Genomic DNA, 23,168 nt, shown 5'->3' with positions numbered 1-23,168 from the left:
TTACCAAGCAACAGTGCAGAGGAATGCGCATTGTGTACAGTGTGCTTCAAAGCTAATTGATTACGTGGCCACTTGATCTCTATCCACCCAACACATAAAGATACTGACAGCCAATTACAGACAGTTCACCTCCTGACTCAGCCTAACAAGAGTGAGCGCTGCATCCATCTCTAAAAGCTGCATCAACCTGTTGGGAGGGGGCGGGGGAGTTCGAACAAAGAGCTGAACTTTGGCGACACTCACGGTGCTGAAATTGCGCGGCCCGCAGAGCTCTCCCTGGTACCGACAGTACAGCAGCATCTCCTCCAGCTGGTGTCCCAGCCGGTCCAGCAGCTGCCTCATGGTCGGCTGGGATTCCCGCGGAGGAGGAAGAAAGTGGTTGAAGTCCAAAATCCGAGACAGCGGGGACCAGGGCGGCTCGCCCCCCGCGCTCCCTCCGTCGTCGCCCCTCAGCGGTGCCAGCGCCTCTCTCGCAGCGGGGGACACCTGCCAGTTCCTCCCCAGGAGTCCCAGCCACCTCCCGGCGCTGAATATGTCCGTCTTCTTCATGCGCCGCGGCAGCAGCAGGTTCTGGTTGCAGATGGTGACGGCGGGGAAAACGAGTCGTTTGGCGTACACCATGTGCGCCTTGGTGTAGACGGGCGAGGAGAGCAGGTACCGCACTCTGTTCGAGGACCAGGTGAAGAGCAGAGCCAGAGCGGCCAGGAAAGCCAGTAGCCACGCGACCCTCCGGGGGTAGGAGCCGCTGAGGAAGATGTGCCTCAAGCCGTGCAAGGTGGTGTGTTTCAAGAACAGCTTCCCTGCTTCGGCGAGGGAGCCCGGTCTCGGTTTCGATCCAGATGAGTCGCACTGGCACATTTTGGAAGAACGCCGGCGCGCGCTTTCAACATCGGTCCCGTTGTGGTCACAGAGACTGAACCGAAACTCGGCTCTGCGCTCTCAGATGGCTGCTGTTCGAAAGAGAGAGTTTGGGGTGGGGTGTGGGGGGGCGAGGGAGAGAGAGAGGGAGGAGGAAATAGAGGGAGGAGAGAGGGAGAGAGAAAGAGGAAGAGGGAGAAAAGGGAGGAGGGGGGCGCACGCAGCTCTGCTCGGTCCTTTCAGGCTCTGAACGGCAGCTTGAGGTGGTGATGGAGAGAATTCAGTACCCTGAGCTGTTCCGGGTGTGTTTGTGTGTGTGTGTGTGTGTGTGGGGGGGGGGGGGCTACTGTTCGGCAACTGGAGTCCAGGGAATTATTTCATCAAAATTACAACAGTTAGACTGAAAATCTGTGGGTTCAGTTAAAATCACACAGACACATTATAACTGCACGATCCCTGTGTCGGCTGCCCTGCTCTGGTCTTCACTGTTTCATCTCAGCCTCTCCTTCCTCCTCCACCCCTGCTGTTTGCTGAATGAAATCATTGGCCTCAGTAGCTACAGACCATTTGTCTTCCTTATCAAACATGTCACTCTCTCTCTCTCTCTCTCTCACACACACACACACACCTATGGGCACACACACATACACAACCCCACACACATGCACCATAATCCCTGCTGCCTGTTTGTATTCGTCTTCTAAATTGAACACTGCATTAGAGAAAGTAATACTGTAGAGATTGGAGTTTCTTTCATTAGTTGAATTTTAAACGATGCAGATTCAAAGCTGGAAGAAAAGAAAAAAGTTCAGTGTGTTTAACATTTTGGTGACACTCAGGTGTAAGCAAACTGGCTGACATTCCCTCCTGTCAATTCCCTGATATGTTTCAGTGAAAGATGTGAAATGTTATGGAGAAAACAAAAAAGGTCAAGATGCTGCTGATAAATGAATGCAAAGCATATAGCTCGTCTTTAGAGCATCTCCCGAAGTCCCAGAGAGCCTAACAGAGGTTTAATGGGATTTCTGACCCTGCTGTGGCCCAGTTTGGCCCTGATGAGGGCAGCATGTGTCAACACAGGCGACAGAGGCTGAATGCTCCATTGACAAAGTGTTTTACCAGCTCTCTCTCTCTCTATCTGTCTCTCAGGGTGTCGGTTAAGTGGTGGTTCATGCTCAGTTGGTCACCATCAGACTGTGTCCCAGTCCACAGTAAAAGCTGGACACCATGCAGACCTGATCCTTACTCTCTGCTCCAACCTTTGGCTACAGTGTGTAGTTTACTGTGTGACTGAGGGAGAAGAGAGGAGAAAGACATGGTGTGAGTGAGAGAGGAAAAGCAGCATGATCGAGGTGTTCTTAGCCAAAGCCACTTCTAGCCTTAGATAAATCCAGCTTCTTGTAATTTGAGTAATTTCTGTGATCTGGGAACACGGTGCTGTCAGTACAAAAGATGATCTAACATACATCCATTATCTACACCGCTAATCTGTCAGGGTCACAGGACAATCAGTCAGATTATAAACCACTTCATCTGCGGGTGAAACTGCAACTGAGCATGCCCAACATGTTAGTAACAACCCTCACACACTGAGAACTCCATCTCACACCTGCACCAAACATGGGTGGTCAAAGGTGAACCAGGTGAACCTGCAGTTCATCTACTCTACAATTCTCGTTTAACCCTTCCTTCATCCACTCATCATCACATCGTTGTTTCAGACAGCGTGGTACATCATGCTCTCAGGACACGTCAAACTGTGCATGCTAAGCTGTGGCTCTCGTGTTGTTTTGATCACTGAACTAATCCTTGTCCCCATGTGCCACAGGATCGCTGCCTGCCTGCCTGCCGATCAGTCATCCAGTCACGCTCACAGCCCTGCCTTCATCTCTGCTCTGCTTCGACAGCCACCAGCTTCCCTCTGCCCTCTGCCTTCACCTGCTGTAATCCTCACCTCCATTCACCTTCACTCCCTGAGAGCAGACAAGAAACTCTCTCCTGTCTTACTCTGAGTCCATGGTCTGTGTTTGGGTTCAGTGACAGGGCACAAACTCTGGTCTACTGCACGAGACCAACATGCTTCACACTAATGAGCTGCGATCAAAAAGCTCAGACTGCAAATGAAGGGTGCAGCGTAGTCGGTGTGAGCAGTAAGTGTGGTTTATTCTGAATTATGTTGGATTATCAACATTTGGACCTGTGTTACACATGTTTGTGATTTCAGTGTCAAAGTCTGGGAGGATCTCCATCAACAGGCCTGAGACAACCAACCTTCATGTGGAGGATCATCACTGGTGACGAGAGGTGATGATCCAGACACCAAACTGTGGAAGAGTCCACTGTCTCCAAGACAGAAGAAGGTGTTTCATGCTGATGTTTTCCTGCACCATTCTGAGGCATCTGAGGGAGGATATTCAGTACGAACCACCTGAACTGTGGCGTGATGGAAACTGGGTTATTTGGTCACGCCAGCACAATCATCAGTTCCCAACGGCCCCAACTTGCCAGATTTGGCTCCCGGTGACTTCTTCCTCCTGCCCAAAATGAAATTCAAGCTGAGAGGCTGTTTTGACACAGTGGAGGAGAGACATGCTCACAGAACAGGACTTCCAGTGGGTTTTCCAGGCACAGCAGGAACACTGGGAGCAGAGCACTGCTGCACAAGGGGACAACTGCGAAGGTGATGGTTTGATGGTTTCAGGAGCAGTCTCTGAGCTTTCTGATCACACCTCATATCAACCAGCCTGATTTTCATATCTTTAATTTTCTGCCTTGCTACATAAAGGGCACACTGTTTCCTCCATTCTCTGGGCTGTTTTTGTGTGCTAGTGCTCAGAGAGTGAAAATCCAAGCACCACAAGGAACACAAGATGAGATCAGGGAACCAGCAGCAGTTTAATCTCTCTCCATGTTTCTGGGTTCATACAGGACACAGCCCGCTTACTCATTCTCTCCCTGGAGATATACTGTAGCACATGTCATAATGTCCCTTCTGAGGACAATCAAGTCCTCTACTCGGGCCATAACTCATGCTTTAACGACTGAGGGTGTCATGGGGAATGGCTGCTCAACTGTTGCCCCACGATGGCCACAGAGTAAGATACCACCACATCACATATTCAAGAGGTGTACTATGGCAGTCAGTAAATCTTTGACTGAACACATGTACAGAGGGCTGACCTACCTGTGAGCAGGAGAGTGACTGAAGTTAAAGTATACACACTGGGGTGTGAATATAAATGATTTGTGAGTTATATATTTTTAAAAACAGTGGGCGGTGCATCAGAATTCACCTGAGACGGATCCTGACACTTTTGGCATTTAACAGCATTTGTTCAACCCCGTTTCCCCAGCCTACTCATCAAGAGTGAGACATATCGGAGGAGAGGCTCCGTGCAACAAGCTAATCCGTCTGGGTGAAGGGATAATGATGTATTTGCTTGACATAGAAACACAATCCCACAGCAAATGTAACAACAGCAGAATAACAAATTTACACTGCTCTGAAACTGCAGTTAAAGAGTTTCACTATTGAGCCCATTATGGAAACAAACAGGGACATTTGTTAGGGGTCATATCTCCAGTCTATTAATACCTAAGCATCTGAGACATAAATAAATATCCTGTTTGATTGACTGAGTCTTAAAATAAACTGAATTTACTCACGAATAGACGAGACACTGTCTTACATACACCTTTCACCTATTTACAAGAGTGAATAAAGGGAAATAAAAAAGAAATCTCATAAAAAAACAGTTTCCTTGATTAGTATTGAGCAGAAAAATGCAGACTTTGGCTAAAACACAATTGATTTTTCATTGTGTATTCTTCCATAGTAGAACTTTGAGTCTATAAAAATTACTGCTCACTTATTTTTTCAAAGAACAATGATTTCAGGCATCCCAAGGCTGCTGCTTTAAAAGGAAATACACATATGGTGTTACTATAATCACAGACAGTTCAACCTCCATTTGTGAGTGTGAATCTCTCTCATGCAAAGTAATTTCTATGATGTTATTGAGATGAATCCTCAAACTGCTCAATAGAAAGCTGACGTGGACTTTTGTTAACACAATGACAGAGTGCAGAGTAAATTTATGGACACGTTTTGGAGCTCAGACCTCTCAGTAACAATACAACGAAACAAAAAGGGATGCAATTACAGAAACATTCTCAGTTCACAAATGTCAGTATCCACTGCAAGCTGATGGCATGAATTTCCATCACAGGCTATTAAACACCACAGAGTATTAGGTGCTTGATTGCTAGGAGCTAGCAATGAGTGTGATCAGTAGATGGCTGTTTTTAGGCTGAGTTTTTGCTTTGACAGATCCTCTAATTGAGAAAAAGACTTCAGTTTCAATCAGTGAGGCCAGTGAAGCAGTGATGGCTTAAAAGCCAATGAAAGATAAATGAAAAAGGCACCAACAAGCACAGAAATTGAATAGCTGCCACTTGACATCATACGTTATCAGTCACTTTAGGAAGCTAGCTCAGATCACACCTATTAGCATGCGAAGTGAACCATGTACAGAGCTAAATTATATGTGGTATTATTCTTCAAAACGACCACCTTTGGTATTCAAACACGGGGCAGACATTTAGAGATGATGCACATCACAGAACTCACAGCAGAACAGCTCTTACCTTTACTGTATTTATATACAGCTACATGCATATGCAAGACACTTTTATTTATTTAGAAGCTATTTAGAAGCTATCTCTCTCTCTATCTCTCATCTCTAGTCTTCTACCAATTATTTTTCCAAGGTCTTCAGGTGTACATGCATAATGCCTTCACTTGAATAGATGTACTGTTATAATACATCATATAATACAGAACAAACACTGCAGACCTGTGGTTGTTCAGGGGTTTTCTATTGTACATGCAGGCACTGGTGCATGTATGAATGTATATTTGTATTTTGACAAGTCTGTATATAGATAATTCTGTAGAAATTGGGAAGATAAATGTGTCTGTATGTTATATTTTTATCATTTCATTGTCCATTGGTGTGGGTGGTGGGGAGAGTGAGAGAGTTTTGGAGACTGGATAAGAGAAACTATCTGCAGTTGTGGTCACAGCATGAGGTTAATTCACTCCATCAATGTGCTGATGTGGTATACTGAAACAAACTGTTATTGCTCTATCTGTGGACATACTCCTGTAAAACCTCAATAAAGAAATAATCGTATAAAAAGAACTACACCATGGGCCGGATGAGTCTGTGGACTGGCAGCACCTGAGATCGCAAATCTTCAGTTCTTCAGATCGCGATCCTTCAGTTCTTCATATGAAAAACAGGCCACAGGAGTGACATGAATACCCTCAGTGATGTGAGGACGCTGAGGGCTGAATTAACCTTTGAGGTCCACTCTGCTGTGTGTGCCTGACTGTGGGCACCGACGGCAGAAGGTTTGTTTGCAGAGCTCAGGGGTGTTGCGGCGCTCGGCAGTTAATCAAACTGTCATTCTGGGTGCAGATCGGGGTGGGGTGGGCCAGCCCAGACCTTGACATGTGCAGAGTCAAACTACATGGCACAAGACAATCAACGTCACCCAGCTCCCCTCCTCACCACTGTGGTTCACATCTACTCAACCTCTGTCATTACCTCTTCTGTCTGTTCACCCAGAGTGCAGCCCCGTTGTCTGTTTGCTGTGGCATAAACACAATGCATTTCCACTCATCCTGCCCTCTCTGCTGTGTGTCTTTACATTAGACGTCAACCTTCCGTCACACACATTCACACACTCTTTACTCTGCCTCTCTCCTTCTCTTCTCTGTGATCTCCATATTCTCTCGGCTTCTTTTGGTTGCTGCTGTCTCTTGTTTGTCACCTGCTGGGAATTTTTGGCACCAAGTCATCCACAAGGGAGCCAGCAGAGAGAGGGGGGGGGGTGAAGGATGGAGCAAAGGAAGAAAAATGGGGTGGAGGCATGGGGAGCAGCAGTCAGGGTCCTGTAGTTGCAGGGGCTGACAGAGGAGCAGGTGGTGATTTACAGAGACAATTCTGAGGATAATTGTGTACATGATCTGCTGTGAGGGACAAATGTCACAAAGGCCACTTTCCCAATAGCTTCTCAATCTCCTGGGCTATAAGGTTGAATTAAACACTGTGTCAGGTAAGTGCTGCTCTGCTGTTAAAATACTGTGAGCTGAGTCAGTGGAGGCAGCTCAGGAGCCCAGTGCAATCCTGTGAACACAGAGAGCTTCAGGCTGTGACACTGAAGCTGAATACTGTGTGACGCTGTCAAAAACCCTCTGCACATGAAAAGTATTAAGAGTCACATTGTGCTGGGAAACTATGTCCTTGGTTTTTAAACTATAATAATTTGATTTGACTGCTCTGCACACAGCATAGTCAGTGCTGTAAATGGAGAGAACGTGTGGAACATACTAAACTGCTGTAATGAACAGTCAGTATACAGCACAGTACAGGGTAAATGTACTAAGAAATGTGTCTGATTTCAGTGTCATGTAGGAGACCACTGAACAACTTTGAAACCTGTGAAACAGCTAAGTAAAGGAGCAATCCACCAGTTTTACAGATGAAATCCAGTTTGTCTGTCCTGAGCAGGACGATTAATCCTGCACAGTTCATATGTCTTCTGTAGTTCTAGAGGAGCTTTCTAGAATCACAAACAAAAGAAAAGACACAACTTGGTTGTATATAACCTGGTTAAATGTAGTATCCAGCATTTCTTTTTAAACTTGACCCAAACTAAAGAGGATAAGTCAGGACATTTCAGCCATTAAACTGCTGGAGTAACATTAAGATATTACAAAACCATGAACCTGAGATTATACTGTATTACTATTATTTCTACTGTTATAATAGACTGCTACTATTATTGCTTGGTACTATAATTTGAACATCAGGAATAAAAATAATCTCAGCTATATTATGAAAGTGGCTAGTGAGGTTTCTATCTTGACAAACTTGAATGTTTTTGGTATGAACATGGTCAGATTTAAAACCACCACATATCAGCACTAACATATTGGACATGGGTGAGCTCAGTCTAAAAATATTAAAGATGCTGTGGGTCCTTAAAGCCCATGTTGACCCATTTTACAGTGATTGTACATTAGAAAAGCTATAGGGCTGTTTCAGACACAGCGTGAAGCCTCTGAGCTGTTTTAAAACTAGCATATAAAGCGCTACCTTGGGAAACATTTAGCTGCATTGAAAACCCTTCAAAAAAACAAACTACAATAATATCACCGTGGTGTGCTCCAGATGCCTCAGAACAGATGTTTAAACACAGTGAAGAGATGGTGTGTGGTAACAATTCATTGGATACCGTGGATACTGTGAGAGAAGAGAGTGAGGCAGTTCCACCATGAAAAGTGACCTGTGATACATCAGTGCATTCATCTGAAAATGGATTCAGGAGTCTTGCTGTATGAGTACGGAGGCAGGATGGAGCAGATTTATATTTACAGGCCAGAGGGCAGTAGGAGTAGCCCAGCCTGCGCAGGGAAACACAGGATGACACAACTAATTCATCTCTGCAGCATCATGACAGCTGGGCTGGAGAGAGTTTGGGAAAAGGGGAAACGGTTCTGATGAATGACTTTCAGAGTACAGCCGCTAGCTATAGCAAAGTCTCCCAGTCCCCACAGGCCCCAAGCCTCCTATTTGCTGCTCAGGGAGAAATGAATGAATGCCCCTTTGTAAAATAAATGGTCCCTTTCTGCCTGACATTTACAAATGAATCCTTCTTGTAAAACCAAATCCTTCCATTTGTTTTATTAGTTGAGTTTCCTGTGCTGGCGCTAAAATCATGTGGGTGTCAAAAGCACACATGCAGTGGTGGTGATTTAAGAAATGTATATGTATGTTCAACAGTTTGGGAAACATGCTCATGTCCTTCTGTTAGGAGAGCGATGTTAGATACTTGATAGCAAGCCTGTCTGGGTGTCAGGGGCCGGGGCTGCTGTGGTTTGACGTCACAGTGAAATCACCTGGGTTGGTTGAAGGAAACCAGCTCTACAGCTGGAGGTGATGCTCTAAAGTACTGAGCAGACAGATAAACTGCTGTGTGTCAAGTCAGAGCTCCTTTACATCAGAACACTGTGAGCTTCAGTTAGAAAGTGTATTTTTGAATGTTGGACAGAAACAGGCAAGCTGCCTCCAGTCTTAAAAAATTAAGTAAACACATGCTGAGTGAGCTCTGTGCTTCATGCAGACATGAGACTGATGTTATAACCAGTATTTAAGACTTTATACTGATATTTTATAGTTTAATAAAAACAGATAATGGTATACTTTTTACATAAACACATAACACACAGTAAGATTCCATAAATTTGGTAATTAAAGAATGGTGAAAAATGAGCTTGTTGTTGTTATCTGGTAGAGAGATTTTAAATTATCTTGAACATATTTTTTTTGTTACTCCACAGCTAACATATATTGGCAAATATTAATATATGTGTGAGAAGCTAATAGTGGTGTATATATCAACCCAATCACTCTTGGGAGTAAAAGCAAATTGGTTCCCAAACTGTGTAACTATTCCTTTAACTCCTTTAATGACTTTCAGTCAAGGAAGGCAGAGGAAATCCTCAGTCTGTTACATGTTCCTGTAAATGATATTGGTCCTTCCATGGTAATGTAAGTCGTTCGTCACAGACTCGTGTGCACATCATCCCATTAACCACACACATGGCTAAATGAGGAAGGACAAACATAAAACACACACAAACATGACAAGTGTATGCACAAACCAACATCAAACTCAAACACTAACTGCAAGAACAAAGTTTCCCTCCCCTTCTGAAAATATATATCCTCTAAATCTGGTTTGTTTTAGAAGAAATCCACGCCTCCAGCACCATCTCATCCCTCCCTGAGAGCTGTATCACACCAGTCTTACCTTTTCAAAATATTACACAGAGTTTGCTTTTGATTTTTAATTCAGCATAAGTACGATCAAGAACTTCCCTACCAGAGAGATCTTGTCACGTCCTATTAATTTCAGTCCCTACCCAGCTTAAGAACATTTTACAATCACAGGCTCATTAGCTGCTATTAAGCAGCTGTACTCTGACAGACGGAAAGCTCATAAACAAAACAAATCTTCGACTCCCCGCCTGGATGAGCTGCTTTTATTCAAACTCCAAATTCTGTGTTTGTTCTCCTCATCCAGAATCTTGTTTTGCACAAAATACACTGGCAGCTTGTTAAACTGCCCGGCAAGAGGTTAGTGTGTGCATGCGTGTGTGTTACACCTTACGTCAGGGGGATGTCAGACGTGCAGTGAAAGCAAGGCTAACAAAGGAGGGTCGATGGTAGTCCGACTGGCTGACAGCTCTCTAGGAAAACACACACACACACACACACACACACAGAGCCAGATCAGACTGCCAGAAAGGATGAAACACATGGTCCAAAGCCAGCTGCACGGTGGGCTGCACCTAAATGGATCTTTCATTTTGATTTCATTTTGGTCTGCAGTATAACGGTCCCTCTGGAGATGCATTTACTGAGAGCAGTATGATGTCTTCCATGAGTCTGCAGGTGTGTATTTGTGTGCAAAGTGGGTCACTAATTGCTGGCATGATTTATTGGCTTCGCCCCCCTAATAACTCCTGGTCTGAGGCTGGCTGAACAATGATGCCCTGATATAAACCTGTAAACGGTGAGGCAGAGGCTGGATCCTCCCCACTGATATCTGTAATTCTCTGGCCATGTGCTACTCAGCAGAAGTTACTGTTGTTAAGATTTGCATCAGCTGTGCTTATATGAGGTTGTGGCTCTGAATAATATAATCAGCCCCTCCTTCAGTATCACCCAAAGGCAAGAGCAGCAGACCTGTGGAGATTGACTCTAAGATCCTGATGAAACAACAGCCTCTCAATCAATAGACCTTCCACTAACATTAGCTCAGGGCAGGCCTGTTTACAATTTTCAGCTCATTTACATTTAAGGCAGTTTGCTGCTGTTGTTATGTTGAGTGTCTCGGTGACTGAGCAGATATGAGTCTCAACTTTTCTAGAGGACACTGTTTGGACCAGAGGTTAAAGGGATGAAAGCTGTGATATTTAAACACAGAGCAGCATGTTGAACCCTGAGCCACCACAAATTTAAAACTGCATTATCATCATCAACTGCACTGAAATGATACAGGTACACTGACAGAGTTATTGGTTACTGTTTAGATCATGAAGAGATCCCTGCCAAGTGAGACTAAAAGAGGGAGGAGGGGAGTTCATAGTCCTCTAACATGAAGCTTCAACAGTCTGAGCCAAATCACAGTTAGGGTCTTTGAAGTAAAACTGGTGTGTTTCACAACATCAGCATAAACCTGCACATGACTGCTAAAACAAAGATACTGTAGTCTGCCTCTGCCTCAGACTGACAAATCCACAGTGAGTTTTCACCCAGCTCATTATCTTTTATCTCTTTGTTTTGGTTTTAATGAGACTGGTTCAAAAAGCTTTGATAAACTCACTGTACCTACCCAGCAGAACATTATTAACACGACTCCAATACAGTGATAATTTTGCTCCATGTCTGCTGTGTAACGACTTTACACAGAGATAATAGCAGGGCTGCATGTCAGTCTTCTGCCACCTAGTGGCTACAAACTGATCTGTGCAGCTTTAAGTTTGACGTGGCTCCTGATCCATATCATCACTAATCATCACAAAATGTTCGTTAAAAGGATGTTACAGTGTTACACAATCACTGCAGGGTTTGAACTTGTTCCATTAGAATTCAGAATACAGTTATCAACACACAAACTTTTTTTGTTACAGTATTTGTATTATTTGAGTACATTTTGTATTTCTTATTGTATATACCTTTATTCTATAGTGCACTGTTTGTCTTCGTGGAGCACCCACAATTTCATTGTATTTAACTGTACAGTGACAATAAAAGACTATTCTAACAGACAACAGACACATAAAATCCAGTATTCCTTAAATTACTTTTGTGCCTCTTTCTCTTGCACACACACACACACACACACACACACACACACATAAATCTGTGCATACACAAACCCAAACACACATGTCCAGGGTGAAGTGAAGTGTCCTGCTGATTCTACGATCTGCCACACAGACCCACTGCTTCCTAGGGGAGTCCTGCTGACCACAGCAGATGTAGTCATCTATGAAACTGTGGAGAGGAGAGGCAGCACATACCAGTTCAGCCACAAACACACAGGAGCCTTTAAGTATCCTCCTCCACCACACACACTCACACACGTTTTAAACTGAGACAGAGAGAGACAGAGGGCAAACACAGAGGCAGTGCTCCTAAACGGACAACACCTTTCTCTTTATGGCTCATCCATTCTGTCATCTGGAGCCAAATGTTTTATTTCAGCTCTGATATGATGCACAATCCTGTAGGAAGCCATTAAGGACCTCTCATCAGCCTAATTAGCTGCTAGTAAGTGGCTCTTGGCCCTGTATCAGACACTTGTCATATGTCTTATTCATATATAATTGCTCCAACAAGACTGCAGTATCCCTCATTTTCACATCATTAGGCGTCATTTATCTTAGTTGGGGAGTAAAGTGAAACTTCTATCCTTTCATTTATGCCACTTTAATGATTAATTAGCATTTGTGTTTTGAAGTGTTGGCTGATACTGGAGAGGAGAATCCATCCAATTTAAATGACACAGACTTTATATCCCGTTGGACTCATCTTAACAGGCAGCGAGCAAGCTGCACCTCTTGTCACGGCCTGCAAAGAAGACTGATGAGAGGTTTAATTAAAACGGCTGCATTTGAAAACACTGATCCATCACTTGGATAGAGAGAGAGAGGACACAGTGACAGAGTGCCACAGTGTCTTTCCTAGACTGAAATCCTTCATGTACAGAAACAGTGTGAGATCTGAGGAGAGACAGAGTGAAAGAGAGAGAGATGGAGAGAAATGGGACGAGTTTCTGCCAAGGCCATCCACAGCACACAAACCGCAGCTCCTGTTTGATTTGTAATATTTATTTTTTAATCCCCACAACACATAAATAGAGTTTAATCCCTCTGGAAAACAGTTCTATGGAAAAATGTGACCACTGTGTTTCCACTGGCACAGCTCTGCTTCTACATGACACTTTAACTGGATGGTGGTCACTGCAGCTGAGACTCTGATGTTGTACTGTGGAGGGGATCAAAGGCTCAGAGATGGGATTAAGTATATTCTGAGTGATTTCTTGTAAACAAAAAGAAAAAAAGAACAGGATGCAGCACCTCGGTACCAAGAGCTGCGTAACAGCCAGTTTAGCTTCTGAAATTATTGTAAAACACTGCCCCCTTGTGATCACTGTTTGATATAAGTGCATATCAGCAAAACTGGAATTTAACATGGCAAGCAAAACGAATCACTGGAAAGCCTTGAAAACCAAGTAGAAAATAGATGAATATCAGAGGCATCAGTCTGACTAACTAGATCATCAGACTGTTTTAAATGAGAAATGAGAGAAGAAGCATTAGATATCATGTTATTTAATGTTAGGTGGATGTAAAATTCTAAATTTAAGAGTTTTTTTTAACCTCTGCACTCAGGATTACAATGAAATGTGACTGATGAGCTATATCTGTGTATAAAAGATCAGCACCTCTGAACTTCTGCTCTGAAAACAGCTAATAATGGCCCGAGAAGATGAGAGGAAGTCACAGACAGCTATCTGAATTTCAGTGTCACCATAAATATTTAATGGTTTTGTGCCGTCACCTCTCAGAGGGGAGGAGGCCATAATGGCCACTTTCTGACTGAGCCCATACTTGTGCTTAATCAAACTAATTTCCATAACATGAAATGTGAAATCCATTATTTTGGTGCAATGTGCTCACACAGGGTCAGGGGCAAAGAAACAACTGAAACAACCCTTGAGCACACAGTCTGTGCACCGACTGAAGCGGTGCTGGCTGTTCTGCACAGATGCATCAACTAAACCTGTGTGCTGCTGTGCCGCTATCGCCTGATAGATCTGACTTTCAAACCAACTAATGAAACAGTAAGAACTGAACATAGATCAAGCTCCAATGAATGTATTTAACTTGCACAATGGCAAATAAAATAAATCACAAAATGACTACATATTACAAACAAAGGCACAAAAATCAATTTCCATTTGAAGAAGTGACAGTTTAATTAGCCTAATTGCACAAGGTGTAGAGTAACTGTTGCTCCACAAGTGACAAGAACAAATTGAATTTAGCACACACTTGATTTTGGTGGTGTTATATTCAATTAGTCTTTGTTCTTTGTTGGTGGAAAGAAAAGACAATTTATTAACATCTAATTCATCATGGCGTATGCTTGAAGATAATTACATTACACTTTCTCTGATACAATCCCTTCCCAATGGCTGCTTAAAAGAAACGCTGAACTGTACCAAGTATTTACAGCTCAGAACCAGACAGTGAGGCAAACTCTGGCATTTCATTTTCCTTTCTCTGAAAATAAAACATTCCCTCGCAGTATGTCTGCCTCTCTGTGTGTCTGTTAGAAGCCTGAGTCTGGGGTATACACACTGATGCTCTTGAGGAGACAGGAGAAGGGCGTAACCGGAGCCACTGGCTGACTCTGTTGACAATGCTGAGCTTGGGAGAAAGGCAAGTTGCATCTAATGGTCTGGGGCTGGAGCAGGAAGCAGGGATTTGGGATCGCTGTTCTGAGGGGGGCTCACATTCTGCTCTGAGACAGAATCACTGCAACCTGAACCGGTCTATCTGCGAGGAGATAGCTGAGCTTCAGTACTGACCCAGCCCTGAGCGAGAGCTCCTCGCAGCATAAACACATACACAGACGGACTCAGTGAAACATACATTCCCTTCCACAAACACCAGACAGAGACAGTGGACAGAGAGACGGAGCAAGAGAGGAGGACTAGACAGAAAACCCTGGAGACTGAGAGAGAGACGGAAAGCAATCAATCTGCTCACCTCCCTTTCCCGCCCCTTCTCAATACACCGACAGTGGAGTCTGCAGGACCATTAGTGGATCTTTAGCAGACGTTATAATCCAGGTCTACACACTGGGACCAGCAGCTTTGCAAATTGCCACATTACACAAAATAAATACAATCTATTGATTTGTTCAGAAGAAAAGGACAGTAGTAATACATAATTCATGCTGTTAAGTGAATTAGGCCACTCTATAGATATAACCAAGCCTTTCTGACATGCCACAAGGGTTTAACTAACCTGTTGCTCTCTCTTTTTCCCTGTGTGATTTACAAATGTCACATTTTGTTTATAAGCTATAATTAATGGCTTTATTAATGATCCACAAGCCATATACTAATGCTTTATAGATCGCCTTTAAGCAATTAAGTAGAACATATTTTGGGTTTCCAGGTTATGGAAAACCCTCCTCCATCTTGACACTAAAGAATCCTCATTGATGCACTGACCAGTTATCTTCTGGAGTAAAGCTTCATTTAACCATTTACTCACTTATACCCAGAGTTTGACGAGATGTTGAGTCTGTTAATTACATCTGTTGCATTTTTGGATTGAGCTACATGGTTTTCACTGGCAGCAACAGGCTGACATTGGACATGGAGTTAGCTGGTTGTAGTTGGTTAGTTTGCTGATAGTTGGTGATATTGGTATTGGTGGTGGTGGTGGTGGTGGTGGTGGTGGGGGTCCTGGACTGCTGGAAGACATTGTTGAACCTTTGGTGTCATGAGCTGAACTCAACAGAACACCAGTTCTTTAGAGGCTGCCCACCTGATGACCCTGTTGACTTGGTTGTTAAGTCAAGTCTCAAGTGGTGAGATTAGTGGAACCAGTGATACAGTGAAGCTGACTGGATAACAGAGTGGGCCTGACACTCAGATGAAGCCAGTTTTAACCACTGTAGCTTTCCATGAAGGAACGCCATGCAGATGTAAGACTGGGCTGCCAGGTATCGGCTCTTTGTTTGGGTGAGGATAAGATTCAAAGATGCTTTAAAGGTGCAGTACATTTTCTGATACAGCTAGTAACTACTAGTGAGACTGGTGGAGCTAGATTAATTAATAAATTAAGATGATAGTGCCTATCAGGCCTGTGGGACTGGACGAGTGTCTGCTCTTTGCTTGAGTGAGAGTTAAAGGAGCTTAAAGATCCTTTAGATTAGGGCTGGAGAGTGTCACCTGTCATGGTGCCCAGCAGATTGATGATGGCCTGAAACTCACTGCAGGGCCTAGTGATCGGTCAAAACATAATTTAACATGAATGCTGAGTTTTCCCAGGAATGTTCACCCAACCTTTGCAACATTTAACTGTGTCCTGATAATCAGTGAGCCCTGTTTGAATATTTTGGTAATAACATGCAGCTACAAATACTGGTAAACCATTAGGAAAAGGCCTTGAGGTTCTCAGTTTGTGAAGAGCCATTAGTAAAAGTGAGTCAGTCATCTACAGTTATAAATGCTAATAGATCTATGAGTCATCAAGTCTGCATTTGTAGATGCCAATAAGCAGCTTAAAAATGGATTTTGGTTCAGATGTTCTTCAACACATTTGCAGAGAGTAAACAGTCCATTGGAAATTTTTTTCTAATGAATTAAAGATTAAAAAAGACAAGAAAAGAGGATTTTCCACAATCAGTTGCTCTTATCAATGTCTTTTGACTATAAAGCATTAGTAAAAGATGTATTAAACATTATTAAAACCATAAATCACAGCTCATAAATCCCTTTATAAATGGAGCCTTATCAGAAATATGCTAAGCTAGTTAGCACTCTCCTGAACACTGAGGTGTATCTACTGTATAGACACTACCATGCCCTTCACTTCAAATAAAACACACTGCGTGGCTGTACTGCATCTCCCTGAGACACTGGATTTTAAAATGTTCAAACATGTCCATGTTGTGCCTGTAATCTGCACAAAAAAGAAAAAAAACAAAACAGTTTTTATCACCAAACAACAGAATGCACCCACACAGACGTTTCAATCAGCTGTTTCTCAGCAGCAGTCGAGTGTTTTACAGGAGTGGTGTTCCTTAAATAGCTGGTTAAAAAACTGTTCTGAACATTATCAAGGCAGAACACATTTGAAATTTACTCTGTTCAGTAAACAGAGCAACAAAAGCACTGGTTTATAATTTCTGCATGGAGGAGCATGAGCTGAAGGAACAATCAATGATTATATTAGTGCAAGGCTGTAATACAGAGGGGTTCAAGCTAAATTGACAACAACTATAATTAGTCCCATTAGGCCAGACAAAGAAATGATTACTTGTCACTTGTGTTTGTCAGGTCTTTAGCTTTACTGGAGGAACTACTGTGCCTGAAACCTGCAGGTGTGCACACATCATACAGAGACTGAGTACAAACCAGACTCATTCCTGTGCACACAACAACCCATAACACTAACTCTACATCTTACATGAGCCTGGGCAGAGCTCTCTGTCAAACAGATCGTTTGCTAAGTGCTTTTATGCTGCAATATTATTGACACCAGTAAAAGGCCTCAGTATGTACTTTGCATTCAAATTAAATTATTGATTATTCATCAAATTTTGATGTTGACAGTTTTTCATAAATGGACTTGAGCGAGGACTTGGAGAGGGCTCATGTGGTTTGTTCTGAAATCAATGACCTCAGATACAAATGGGTGTGTTTAACTCTTTAACTCTTCATTTTACCTTATTTTTACTGGCACAGCATCAGGTATTAAGCAACAGGTATTATACTGACTGTAACCACTGAGCACGGTCAGGGGTTTACAATATATTAGGACCTTTAGTCTGATCGTTTAGAACAGCCAGTTTGGATTAATGAAGTCACTGCTGATTTAAATGCAACAATCTGTCATAGCTCCATCTAAGAAGTATCCCATCTTCAGAGTAAGACATTATGAGAGCAAAAATTACTTTTAATCTGCACCATGGCAGTAACATCTGTCACTGAATAAAGCCTGGTCACTGGCCTCCCTCTCATGCTAATAAAATGGCAGACTGCACTGCAGTCACAGTACTTTGTCTTTTAAAAAGCACATCAACAAAGGAGGACAGCTGGCCCTATTTCACCTCAAGGACATTGGCCATATACCCCGCTGTTTTCCATTTGTGGCACTGACCTGGGCATGTTTCAGTAATTGCCTGGATAAGACACTGAAATCTGAATAAAAATCTATGAAGTAAGCAACATTTTGTTCTCTTTTCTTGTGCTAATATTAAATCATGCTGCCTGTTTGTGTCAACATGCAGTGAAGGTAAATTTGTTAACTCTGCAAGTCTGCCAGAGAATTCCTTCAAGACAAAGAGAGTTCTCTGATGGCGACACTATTTTTAACCTTCAGTCAGACAGTTCTTTTTGTTCTTTCCTATATCATATTCTTCACTGCAGCAATGACTCTGTTTCACTGCCGGATCAGTCATTTCATCTTTCCTGCACACACTGTACGACTCAAATAAAGAGACTGACTTTTTGAGGATCTGCCCCAGTCGGATAAAACACATTTACCCCTCTCCTTTACATTTAGCCATTCCACACTGGTGCTGTTGTTTTCTCTGAACTCAGAGTCTGTGTTGTGGTTGACGGGATGCAGTCCTCCACAGCTCTCCACTTCTGAAACTCCAACCTCATAATGTCAGAGCTACTTTCAGTGTTGATGCTGTGAAACCCCTGATGAAAAATCACCTGTTAAGACAGGCTCTCAGTGTTTAATGCCATGACACTCATCTTTGCTTTTTAATCTTCTCTGTGACATGTAAATAAATTACTGTATGACAGCATCTTTATAAATAAATTCTGATTTCTGTCTCACACTGACTCATGACATTGATTTGAATGATTAACTCGTTCTAGGGCTACAACTAAAGATTATTTTCCTTATTGATTAACCTGCACGTTATTTTCCTAATAATCTGGTAGATCATTTACTCTATTAAGTGTCAGAAAATCACTGAAGATGACGTATGTAAATTCCATGTTTTATCAAAACCAATGGTCCAAAATCGCACAATGTTGATCAATTATCAAAGACGACCAATAAAACCAGCAAATAATCACATTCATGAAGCCACAACCTATGAATTTTCAGAAGTTTTGCTACAAAATTAATTGAATAATTAACTGATTATCAAAAAGTTGCCACTTATACTTAAGTAAATCAACTAACCAGTTAATCTACTAATCATTTGGCCACTAGTAATTCTAACTTCCAGTACTGCTATTCTAATTTTGGTACTATCAACACTGCCATAAATAATGATAACAAAGAACAGATAACAAAAATCATGTTGTTATCAGGTCTAAAATGAGAATAATGTGTCATGTACATGCATTTACACACTGATTTAATTGCACCTCATGTAACTCTAGTACATCCATTAGCAGTCTGCACATACCTATCTATAACTGCAAAGGTCAGGCAAATCAATAGCTTGATATTGTCAACATAGCTCGGTAATTCATATTCCTCTTGAGTGCTGTCTGATGTGCAATCACAGGAACACAAGGAGCAGCAGCCACAAAAGCCAAAATACCAAAAATCCAGGGAATGCGAGTCTCACAGGAGGCTGACCTTAAGTTTGATTCCTTCAGTGCCTGTTTAATTTAATAACAACAGCTGTATGCCAAGTATGCCACTTTAAGTAATGGAACCTGCTTTTATTATGTCTGCTGTTTTTTTTTTTTTTTTTTTTGTTTGTTTTGTTTTTACAATGGAGTTTCATTAAAGCAGACACGCTGACTTAGAAAAACATTTTTATTTATAGCAATGACTCGGGATTGTAAGCAACTGAATTACTTCACAGCTGTAAATTAGCTCTGTCTTCAGTATCAGTGATTTTCCTCAGTCTGATGATTTCTCATTTTCCCAGAAAACCTATTGAAACATATGTCTGTGCGGTGAGGTCTCTGAATGACTTACCTCCATGAAGTCCTCTGGGCCACACTCTAACCCTCTGAAGTTACACTCCAGCAGCATTTCGTCAATGCGGTGTCGAGTGCGGGTGTAGAACTCATCCAGGCTGAAGCGAGAGCCCGGCGGGCGGTCCGGCTCCGGGGCGAGAGGAAACCCCGGTGCCATGCCTTCCTCGAAGCCCAGCAGAGGGCCCATGAAAATCAAGTCGCTGTAGCTCATCTGAGACTTCCGAACAAAGTTGTAGTTACATATGGTGACAGCCGGGAAGGTCATGTTCTTGGCCAGTTTTTCATCCAGCATGGTGATGTAGTCATATTGGAGATAGTATATGACCCTGTCGACTACCTGGAACAAGAAAGCGGACAGGGCCATGGTGAAGATCACCGCCCACAGACCCTGACGGATACCAAACTTCTTGTCCTCCACGAACACATGATTGGCGCCGTGGAGAGAGCACCCGCTGAAGAAAGTGGCCAGGTCGTCCACTCCGCCGTCATCGTCCTCCTCGTCATTGTAATCATCCACCTGGCTACACCCATCCAGGTAGTCCTGAGAGTCCCCGTCCCCGTAATTCTTATTTACGCGCTTGTAGTGGTCATCAAAACCATCTTTACCACATCCTCGGCCTGGCTCGTCATCGGCCGAGAAGGAGATGGTGCACATGATTCGGACCGGCATGGTGGCAGGAGTAATTTATTAATGCTTAGAAATAATCTGAAATCAATAATCTGAAGCCAAGAGTCAAATCCTCAAAAAGTCCAAATTAATGTTTACTCTTAAAATGAAGTGTCAATGAAAATATCGACCCGATCAAATTTAAACTGTCCCAAACAAAGACCAAACGTCACGTGAAGTAAAGTACACAAGATGAAAATCAAACCACCCACCCCGCTCAACGCCAATCACATTTACTCTGACTTGAACTGAGATGCCTTGCCTGGGTTTGTCCTTGTGTCTGGGGGGCAGGTCCATCCCTTAGAGCAATTACCAAGGAAAGAAGAAGAAGGGGGGGGGGGATGAGAAGGTGAGGCCAAGAGGAGTAGAGGGAAGAGAATACTCCCACAGGGCCGGGCTACAGGTCACCGAGCCGGGGCAGAGTTTCACCATTTACAGGAAAAAACAAAAACCAGGCCTGACGCAGTGGGACAGAGAAAATGTAAGAGAGCAGGGGCCGATGGACAGGAGCAAAATAACTAAATAGGCTGTTTAGTTCTGCTGATTTTACCATTCAGAATGACCTCACTCCTCCCCCAAAAGGAAAATGATCTCAGCACAGTTGTGTAATCAAATGCAAATAATACTTTGGTGTTACAGAAACCACTACAGATGAGCAACTGGAAAAGATTCTCACACTGGAATATCTAATCCAACCTTACACTCATTATAAGATCTGATATTACAATGACTTTTAAAAAAAGAGACCAAAGACTACAAGGAACAACACAGAGAGAGATGTGTAATTTTAGGGGATTCAGAGAGGAAGTATTAAAAGCAAGTGCGATGTCTTATCAGGAAATAAGTTGTAACATAGCAGCCACCGAGGAGGAAAGTCAAGGAATTTAATCAAGACTTCCATTTGCTCATTGTTATTTCAATCTAATGGCTCATTTTACCAACAAATCTCTTTCAAATTACAAACCCCCGCATAGCTGCGAGCACCTCTATGGAAAGCAGATTAACTGAAAGCAAATATGAACAAGTAGTGGAGAGAGAAAGAAAGAGAGAGAGAAAACATCATCTCAAATTGATCCTCACATTATTGAATATGGAGATAAATGCAGATTCCCAGAGGTGGTGTTGGTTGTGATATGAAAAGGAAATGTAAGAGACCGATCCATCTGTATCGATCCACCTCCATTAGACTGCTGAGATTATTTTCAGAACTGCGATGGTGCCAGAAAATGAAACCTTAGATGCATTTAGGGGCATGACAGCGCTCTTTACAATAAAAACCTACAGCTAATGATACCACAGATAGCTCTGAAGACCAGCCACATTAAACTTATAAAACGAATGGAAAGCACATTACCCAAACCGATCCATTATGTTGAGCTTTTAAACATCCCACCTTGGTCAATATATTTTTAAGTGTGACTGTGAAGACTGTCCATCACAGAATAAAAAAAACTGCTGACAATAAGAGAGCAGAGGAGTTGAGGCTTGGCCTTGATCTGGCTAAATCTTGGAGCCTGCTTAACAGCAGCGTCTGATAGCCTCTGGTTCTTGAATATGTATTAGTGATCACTAGATAGCCTCCGGCATCCAGCCTGACCTAACAAGAAGGTCAGAGAGCTCCCTGAGCTGCAGTCCCTGGGCCTTCTGAGAGCCACTACAGCATGAATATTCACACACACTAACATCCCAGATTTGGCACAAGATGGCAGGTTGTGAAACGGCTGTGGAGGAAATTAAACCCAGCAAAGTAGTTCACTGACCCTCTGAAGAAAATCAGATGATGAGATTCACGTCCTTTCTGCCAGAAATATCTTCATGTCATTGTCAGTGCAGATTTATTGACGCACGTGGGGTTGTAATAAATCTATGCTTGTTTTGGCATCTCAAAAGAGATAAATCCAAAACTAAACACAATTGTCTTGCTCAATTCTTCCCCATTTAAATATGCCTGTTCATCCTTTGCCTGTCATTACTCATTGCTTTCACATCATGCTCACACTGCCTCAGTGTGCATGTTAATGTCCACAGGGGGGCAGCAGCAGCACATCTACTCCTCCAGTCTCCTCCAAGGACTGTATCTGCCATGACAAGGCATCAAAGACTTGGTAGGCATCATGCTGAGAGTAAGGATGGCAAACTGCAACGACTAACATACTTTCCGTCTGTCTTTTTTTACACTGCCTGTTTTATTTAAATGCTGTCGTGTGTCAGAATCATGATGCACATGTCTTTTCATGATGATGTGACTGTGAGAAAAGGAGCTGTCGGTGGTGAGCACCAAATTAACTCGATGAGGCAGTTTTTTAACTGCAGTAAAAATAAATTACAATGAAATAGCTATTGATTTTGTAGACTGACAAAAAATAGCTTTGGGATTTTAAATCATCAGAAAATTGTCCTAAAAACATATTTTATTGTAACATGAATTAAACAGCTCCAAATCTAGCAGGGGACCTTTGATGCTGTGTCTTCTTCATCTCCTTCTCCTCTCAGTTCTGTCATGTCTGCTGTCAACTCTCTAAAACAGACAAAAAAAAAAAAAAAACATCATCCTGTAATGACTATGAACTGGTATTTTTTCTGTCAGGGGAAATCATTTGTTTGTCTCCACAGATGAACCCTGAGCTCTCTGAGAAAACAGGAAATAAAAAACAATATGACCATGTTTTGAGGGTACATTTTCTCATCGGGTCAAAAGGTGGCAGTGTTGTGATGTGAGCGTCCACGGTCACAGCAACAGTGTATACACCCCTGGGAGGCTGGGATTTCAACAAGGCCACGCATTTCGCCATGGTCA

General features: G+C 42.8%; 2 protein-coding genes across 2 annotated transcripts in view; both read right to left on the bottom strand.

Annotated features, from left to right (window-relative positions):
- The window catches only part of asic1b (acid-sensing (proton-gated) ion channel 1b), a 133,327-nt gene that overhangs the window by 26,659 nt on the left and 83,500 nt on the right, over positions 1 to 23,168 (bottom strand).
- Positions 1,391 to 20,956, bottom strand: LOC108884128 (acid-sensing ion channel 1B). Its single transcript, XM_051074473.1, has 2 exons — positions 19,703 to 20,956; positions 1,391 to 3,392 (listed from the first exon to the last, which is right to left on the bottom strand). Exons 1-2 carry the CDS (start codon positions 20,372 to 20,374, stop codon positions 3,339 to 3,341), a joined length of 726 nt encoding a protein of 241 aa, XP_050930430.1. The 5' UTR covers positions 20,375 to 20,956; the 3' UTR covers positions 1,391 to 3,338.

The sequence above is a fragment of the Lates calcarifer genome, linkage group LG12 (genome assembly GCF_001640805.2).
Source record: "Lates calcarifer isolate ASB-BC8 linkage group LG12, TLL_Latcal_v3, whole genome shotgun sequence".
NCBI classification, from domain to species: domain Eukaryota; kingdom Metazoa; phylum Chordata; class Actinopteri; family Centropomidae; genus Lates; species Lates calcarifer.
Note: the sequence above shows the minus strand (reverse complement) of the source record. Positions and strands in the feature narration are given on the sequence as shown.

What these genes read in the sequence shown, in the direction of transcription:
- LOC108884128 (XM_051074473.1), bottom strand. Translation starts at nt 20,374, where the DNA reads ATGCCGGTCCGAATCATGTGCACCATCTCCTTCTCGGCCGATGACGAG. An exon ending in GCCCAGAGGACTTCATGGAG is followed by an intron (nt 3,393 to 19,702) that starts GTAAGTCATTCA and finishes CATTTTGGGCAG; the next exon opens with GAGGAAGAAGTCACCGGGAG.